The 8,396-nt window shown below is 37.9% G+C and overlaps 1 protein-coding gene across 1 annotated transcript in view; it reads right to left on the reverse strand.

Moving 5' to 3' along the window:
- The window catches only part of XRN1 (5'-3' exoribonuclease 1), a 162,173-nt gene that overhangs the window by 132,439 nt on the left and 21,338 nt on the right, over positions 1 to 8,396 (reverse strand). Inside the window, exons 6-10 of the mRNA XM_006895115.1 lie at positions 4,205 to 4,287; positions 3,192 to 3,279; positions 2,942 to 3,110; positions 1,935 to 2,002; positions 1,250 to 1,387 (exon numbers count right to left, since the gene is read on the reverse strand). Coding sequence (XP_006895177.1) covers positions 1,250 to 1,387; positions 1,935 to 2,002; positions 2,942 to 3,110; positions 3,192 to 3,279; positions 4,205 to 4,287 — 546 coding nt within the window. The remainder of the gene's footprint in view (positions 1 to 1,249; positions 1,388 to 1,934; positions 2,003 to 2,941; positions 3,111 to 3,191; positions 3,280 to 4,204; positions 4,288 to 8,396) is intronic.

The following is an 8,396-nucleotide window of genomic DNA, read 5'->3' on the forward strand; positions in this document are numbered from 1 at the left end:
CTCCAGGTTTCTTGGTGTAACCTGGTGAGTACGTCTAGGGCTGGATGTTTGTTGAAATACATCAAATGGGGCCTTGCTTTCTGACAGTTCCTTTAGAGTAGCTTGAGTATTGTCATTGTTGTGTACTATCATGGCAGCACCCACCTATAGCTGACCCTCTGGGTTTTCAGAAGCAGTTATTTGCACAGGAGGGAAGTGGCTGATGGTTTCGAGCCACATGCCTTCAGGACAGCAGCAGAGCTTCTTGCCACTAGGATTTAAGAGTTACAAAGCCTTTTTTCTTAAAAGAAACCCCACAGGAACACAGAAAGACTGTAAGCAATCAGAAAGACTGCACTAGACAAATTAGGAGAGTAGGTACTCTTAAAATAAGAATTGTTCTTTTTGAACCTACATAAAACAAAACTCATCAAGTTTACCAGAATCAAATAATCACAAATAGAATGAGAAAAATGTCAAGAGTTTGTTCTATCAACTTAAATAAGGCATTCCTTAACATTTATCAGCACAGTTTTGTAGGACATTAGTATATTCTGATTACAAATGTTCTAGGAAGTTCTGGTGGAGCTCAACAGCTGCGCAGCTAGCTGAAAGGTGGTGCCTGTCTGGCATTTCACATCCACCCGACAAGCTGTACAGGAGAAGATGGGACAATCTCCTCCCACATCATACCCTCCAAAAGCGGCAGTGGAAGGTCAAGTATGAGCTGATTCCTCCTGCGTAGCAATGACTGAGTACTCTAGAACTCCTTTATTAAGCATTTAATATTCACCAGAGTGCTACTAATTATGCTTACCCCACCGTGTCTATAAATCTTATGTATAATTTTATAATTTTTAGAGAAAAAAACCCCTGATCTAGTTGATGTTTCACATGACATTAAATGCTGTAACTATTTCCATTAAGGAACTCAGTCACTATTTTTACTTAGTGTGCATTTAAACAATTGTTTTCAAAAGAGAACTACGTTAATAACAGTTTATATTTAGAAATGTTTTCAACATTTACTAACAGAATCAGAAGGCAAAGAAAACGTAATGTTTTTCTTCAAGGGAAAGATAAGAAACTGATGGCTAAAGATCAGTTAGAAATGACTGGAACTAACAGAAAGGAAATCAAAGCTTTCTAAGTGTCCACAGAGAAGATAAAGTGAAATGAGGCAGCTCACAAGCCCGAGAAGGAAAACGAGAAATAAGAACAGTTTTCTTTACAACTATAATTACGAAAGCATGTCTGAAAAGGTGAACACCTTTGGTTTTTTCTTTTCTTTGTGGCTCTTGGCCTCTTCAGCTGCAAGGCCTGCTGCTTCATTGAGGTACTTGTTACCAACTTTGCTTTCAAACCACTTAAGGTCCACAAAGACTTCACTGAAGTGTTCACGATCAAACTGGAACGAAATGGTCAAAATTCATTATAAAATCATTTATATGCAAAAAGAACAGAAATTAACATACTGGAGCGCAGAACACAGGGATATATTTTTATATACGCGGGAAATCAAAAGTAAAACCCAAGTCTACTGTCAATGAGTTGGTGTCTACTTTAGGGCACCTGCATGTTCCACACTTTAAGGTGCTGCACTGGGTTTGCTTGTCTGTAGTCTTAAAGGAGATCACCAGGCCTTGCTTCTGCAGCACTGCTGGAAGGCCTGATCTGCCATCCTTTATGGTGGTACACAAGCAAAGCCCACGTGTACTACTCAGGGACTTCCCACCCACCCCCCACGCCCATATACACAGAGACCTGATCTATTACTTGGAGAATTTTTTGGAGGAGTGGAACATATATTTAAAAAATTAGGTGAAATTAATTATACAGCATGAACAAGAAAGTGAAACAGAATTATAAACCCTTTTCTTCTATTGTTATATAAATGGTTATTGGCCATCTACTGCTTCCCTGGACGAGGTAAACCCATGTCTCCACTTACTTACATCTGATAATTTTACAAGATATTTCTCAAATCGAGGTAAGTTGAGATGCCCACTTTCATTGATATAACCTAAAAGGAATAAAATCTAGATTCATATCAAAACTTGACAGTCTATTTTCTAAACAATTCTACAAATTCTTCTCACAAAACATAGGATATTGACATCTTACTAATTAAGAAAATACACTCAGGGGTGGGCTATGTGACTGACCCTAGTTTCAATGAATGCTATATTGCCAAAGCTGAAGAATATGTAAATACTGAAGCAAAATTAAAACAAATTCTGTATTCAGATAATAATCCTCTCACACATGCAAAAACACTTGGCAACTAAGTTAACTATGTTGTAGTACATATAAGGTAGCTAGTGGTAAAAAGCTGTGCTGTATTTCCAAAGGCAAACAGTTCGAATCCATCAGCTGCTCCTCAGGAGAAGGATGGGCAATCTTCTCCCACGTGACTGACTGCCGCTGAAATACTGCTGCAGGGTCAGTTATGGGTTGCTTCCGATGCTACAGAACTCAACCACAACAGAACATATCTACATCATTTAACTTCGTTTTAACATGAGAAGAAAAGGACCCAGACACGACTACTGCTGTCAGTCTTATCCTGAATCATAAGTTACACATTTCTGGATAAACTGTTCTCTCTCTTTATCAAATTTACTTAAATTGAAAAATTTTTCTTTCATACTAAGAACTTTGATGTTTCTCTACTTAAAAAAAAAAAAGTTTTCCTTTTACTATGAAAGAACTAAAAGGAACCAAATAATAACATCTGCTCCTTTTGGGGAGGAATTAAAGGCAAAGACGTCTAGTCACTTTATTGTTGATTAGTCACTGAAAATCTCAACCTTAAAACTTTGCACTTAGAGTAACAGAAACTGTAAGCTGTCTCTTCTTTTGGCTGTGCATGCGATAATCACATCAACTTGGTAACATGTTCAAAACTAGGCAAGTCCTAAGTTAAAGCAGTCTCAAATTAATATTATTAAAACTGTTGTACCTCCAAGTTCTGGCAGAATGGTAATATAAGTTCCATAAAGAAGAGGCAGTGCATCATGATTAATATGTAGATGAGGTAGATGAGGAATGAAATCATTGCCAACAAGAAATCCCATCAAAATCCAATCGTCTATGATCCTTTCAATATCATATGTAAATGAGATTTTGTCCTACAGCAAAACAGAGAAAGAGTTACATCCTTCAGCAATTTCTGCATACAGATCTTTGTCCACGGTGAAGGCAATACTCACTTTTAATACTGAAAATTCATAATCAATATATTCTCTCATTAAAGACAAGTGGAGGAGGTGAAATGTGGTTTCTTCTGGTGCACATACCCTGTAAATTAGTGAGATGATTGAGTTATTAGATTTTTAAGGCCCAGGTTTCAAAAATGTATTAAATCTTAAAGACAGAATTAGCTGCATTGGTAATGTAATGATGAAAACATAACTATTATTAGAATAGATAAAAACAGTATAAAAGACGACAGCATGTTTGGAAAGGTAGAGGGTTAGTTAGAGAGAGAGGAAGAGATCAGACCAGACGGTCTGGATTGACACAGCGACTGTAACAATGGGCTCAAGAATCTCAGAGCTGACGAGGATGGGCAGGAGAGGGCAAGGCTCTGATCTGTTGTTCCTCTGCCAACTACGAGTTGTAGTTGATTGATGGCACCTGACAACAACAATTGGTTTCCCCTCTGCCTTCTGTGGAAATGGACTCTTACAAATAAGAGAGCTTAAATACCATGGATGAGATGTGTGAGATCTAGCCCACTCAAGGCCGTTAGTCAGTAGAAAGCAGGTAGGGGTCTATACTACAGCACATCCTGGAGTATATATGGAGACAGCAAAGGCTACAAATGTAAGCTGTTATCACTTCTTCCACAGAGGTTTCTCTGGATTAGAGCAGGGTTATATATTTCTGGTTATTAGCCTAAACTCCAGATTAAACCGGAAATAATATGAGTTGTGTGAATGTCTACATCAGAATGGAAGTCAGAAATATAAATCAAGTTCTGATGGGAGTTTTTTTGTAAAGTAGCTTTCTGAAAGCTAAAGTTTGCCAAGTTCTAATTTTCATTTATTCAGATAAAATTAAAAATAAGTTAAATCATATAACATCCAGACTACAAGTTAAAGATATGCTTTTTTGTGGAGAAGGGCAAACCTAACGAGCTCAAGTAATAGATCAATCCCTTTCATTATCAGAGCTTACGTTCTGTCTTTTCTTCTAACATAGATAACAAAGTATAACTTACCTTTGCGTTTTTTTGCCACCAAAACGAACTTCTTCTCTTAGGAGAGAGAAATGAGCCTCGTGACTTGTTAAACCAAGCATAATCTGTTGAAAGATGATTAAAAAATAGTCATATCCAATGTACACCCATGTTTATTTATCGTGGCTTTGTTTGCAATAGCAAAGAAGCTCTGGTTTAGTCACACAATGGAATACTATGCTGCACTGAAAAACAAGGAACTCGTGAAATAATATACAAAATGGGTGACCCTGGAGGACATTATGCTGGGTGAAATATCACAAAAGGACACATACTGCATAATGCCAACTGTTGTAAAGCGTGTCTGATTTCAGAGTTGGGAGGAAATAATGGGGCGATAAATAATGTATACTGCATTGAAATAGATGAGGGTAAGAACTGTTTAGGAGGAATGTAAGATTAGGTAATATTGTCATGATGAGAGTCCAGAATGAAAGCTACATAGTGGAGTGGACTAGGGGTGGGAGGGGAGACTGTATAACAATGAAAGAATTTTGTTTTTCTCTTTTCAAAGAGAAAAGTGAACTGGGGTGGGGGGAAGGAGTGGGCAGGGAGGAAGTGTACAACAATCAATGAATGGAAATCCAAAATTTCTGTTAACTTTTATTAAAATAAAAAAAAGAAATATTTGTATTCTAAAATTTTTATTAAAGTATTGGACTCAGAAAGCAGTACCATGAAAACCATTTCTACATGAGGCAAAACAAGCTTATTTTAAGCTCAATAAACTAATTATTAGCACATTAAGTAAACAATATAAAACATAACCCATTTGCATATTAGAAATGGGATAAAGTGATTGTATTTTCATTAAAAAAAAATCAACATCTGTTTATTTCTTGTCTTCAAAAAAACCTTTCTCTTAGTTTCTACAAACTTTCATTTGTTATGGGGAGGGAGGGTTAGAAATGAGGGCAGCAGCTTTTCCATGTGAGAAAAATTCATAATTCTTCTGCAGGTCAAAATACTCCCAAATGTGTAAAGCCTCAGAGAAACACTTGCTGTGGGGGGAGGTGGGTGAGAAATGAGAGGCGGCAGCTTGTCCACAATAGAAGCATGTGAGACTCCTTTGAAGGTCAGGATACTCCGAGGGCTTGATTACTTAGAACATGATGGAAAAGGGCACTCACTGCTGGTCAATTCTCTCACATATCAGTCTAAGTTTAAAATAAGTCAAAATAGTAACACCTATCAACCAAGTGCAATAGATATTGTTTATTTGATGAGACTGACATGCTACTAACTATGCTACAGAGGCAACTAGATACTGTTTATTTTAATCTTGACTTAAATGCTAAACAATTAGGAGACAATCAGAAATTAAATACTAATTGGTTTTTTACATTTTAGGGAATTATTGTTTGTTTTATATGAGAAAATGTCACTGTTCTCAGAAGAGAAAGAGAAAGGAACTCTCTCCTTCAGGAAAAAATATTATGAAGTATTTTCAAATTATATAAAGTATCCAAAGTCTAGATTTGTTTCACTAATCAAGTGGAGCAGGAAAAGACTGATCATTAAGAATACGAACTGAATAAGAACTGATCCACAACCATGAGGAGACAAAATGGGACCTTCTAAAAAGTAAGTCCCTGTGCACATCAAAACCTTTTGCCAGCAGGTTGGGGGGAAAAAATATTTGGCAATGACATTTCATACAATGGTCTCATAATCAAAGTTTACAAAATCCCACAGTGCCTCCAAAGAAAAGGCTGATAACTGAGTAACAAAAATGGGTCCCCCAAATAGACTTTTCACAAAGGAAGATATTTGGATTGGCCAACAGACACATTAATAAATGCTCAAAATCACTGGTAATCAGAGAGATGCAAATCAAAACAACAATGAGATATGCATTTCATCCCAGTAGCTGTAGCAAAGTTTAACAAGTAATACATGTTGGAGAGGATCTGTGGAGATTGGAATTCTCAAGCACTACTGGTATGACTGTATACTTGTACCACCACTTTGGAAGGCAGTCTGGTGTTTCCTCAAAAAGCTAAACATAGAAATCCCATATGACAGAGGTATTTCTCTGCTAGGAATATATACCCCAAAGAAATCAGAACTGAGGCATAAATGGATGTTAATATGTCTATTCTATGTTCAGAGCTGTGATATTTACAATAGCGAGAATATGGAGCCAGTCCAAATGTCCAACAAGAAATGAATGGATTAAAAAAATGTGGGACATTAACACAATGGAATACTATGCAGCACTAAGGAACAATGATTTTGAAAAATACTATGTAACATGGGAGAGTCTAGAGAAGCATTAGGCTGAGTGAACTAACTCAAATCTCCTAAGGACAAATACTGCATAAGACCACTGTACAAATAGAAGGAAAGCTAATAAGATGTGTATAAAGGTCCAAAAGGGGAAGAGGCAAAGACAAAATGTGGAAATCACCAGTATAACAGAATTTGGTGGGTGGATTGTGAGGGGCCAGGGGGACTGGAACAGATTCAATGGGGACTTGAAAAGGTGGTATTAATTAATAAGATGGGATATAGTGTATACCAATGAAAGTATGAAACAATGTAAATGAGAGACTGCATGGAACACAAAGTATATAGATGAAACAAAATATAAATGAACTATTGTATGAAAACCAATAAAAATGTAATAAAAACAGGAAGTGAAATTAATTAAATAGAAGGCACATTATAGTTTTCATTTGTGTTAAGTTTGAAAATGTCTAGACTAAAAAGAAAATTTTCCCAAAACTCTAGCAGAGTTATTTGGGTAAGTCACAGAGTTTTCTTAGAATGTGGTATTAAAAGGCCCGCATTAAGCCTGAGGAGGAAAAGGGTCTCCTTCCTTGACCTCAAGAGTATCACAGAAGTAGGGCCACTCAGAGCTGCAGGCTCCACAGATATCTACTGTCCTTGTGAACCAGGGCTGCTAGAATGAAATGCCACAAGCGTGTCACTTTCACCAAGGTATTTCCTCCCAGATCAGGAGCCTAGAAGTCTGAATTCAGGGTGCCTGTTCTAGGAGAGGCTCTCTGGAGAAAGGCCCTTATCTTTTAAGGATAATTTGTCCAACGTGGTGTGGTCTCCACTCAGCTGAACTGAGATGGGGCTGCCCAAAGACAGGGGTGCAGAGTTGGTGAACCAGTGGGCCTGGAAGATGGAGCTGAAGCACAGGGCCTGGGAGCCTCCATCAAACACACTCACAGAGTTTGGAGGGGAGTCCACTGCCTACATGATCTCAGAGAGCAGAGTCTTGAGAGCTAATGAAATCTGTTTGTTTGGGGCTTACTTGGTACCTATTATCCCTTCTATTAGATGCAAAGGATAAACTAGCCCATTTAATTTAACATCTTGCTTAGATATCCATTCAGTCAGATATCCAAATTTATCACTTACAAGTTTCAACCTTCCACCATCCATTTGAATGTAATGCAGACAAGTTCTCTGTCACTGCATACAAAAGCATCACTCTCCCTCCACTCTCTAATCATTCTTTCTTCATTTCATTTCAAAGCCCCACTAGAAGCACAACTGGTGTCAGGTGCCACCTAGTGGATTAGGACTCACAAAAAGTCGATGAAGGAGTTTGTCTTTTGCTTTTCAAGGAGAGGAGCGAACTGGGGATTGGGGTGCGGTGGGTGGGGAGAAAAGTGAAACAATGAATGAATGGAATTCCAAAATCTCTGTAGATGTTCATTGAAAATAATAATAAAAACTTAAAAAAAATCAAACAAAAAACCACCTCGATAAACACAGCTCAGCACCTCTCCTGGGCCATGCCCGGGACCTCTGTCACGCTCAGCCCACTGCTGTAGTCACCGTGTCTACCTTGTGGAGGGTCTTGCCTCTTTTTCTCTGACCCTCCCCCTTTCCCAGCAGGATGTCTTTTTCCAAGGACTACTCCAGAATATGTGAGGTGAAGTTTCACCACTGTTGCCTCTAAGCAGCGCTCTGGTTGCACTTCCTCTATGACAGATTTGCTTATTCTTTTGTCAGTTCAGGGAATGTTCAATACTCTCTGCCAACGCCACAATGCAAAGGCATCAGGCTTTTTAAAACTGAGATTTCAATGAAATTTTATACAGACTTTGGATTTCCATTCATTCATTATTGCACATTTTCTCCCTGCCCACCCAGTTAACTTTTCTCTGAAAAGAAAAAAAAATTCTTTCATTGTTATACAATTCCCACCCCCCCC

The sequence above is a fragment of the Elephantulus edwardii genome, unplaced genomic scaffold (genome assembly GCF_000299155.1).
Source record: "Elephantulus edwardii isolate Elephantulus edwardi_28Jun2011 unplaced genomic scaffold, EleEdw1.0 scaffold00158, whole genome shotgun sequence".
Lineage (NCBI taxonomy): Eukaryota > Metazoa > Chordata > Mammalia > Macroscelidea > Macroscelididae > Elephantulus > Elephantulus edwardii.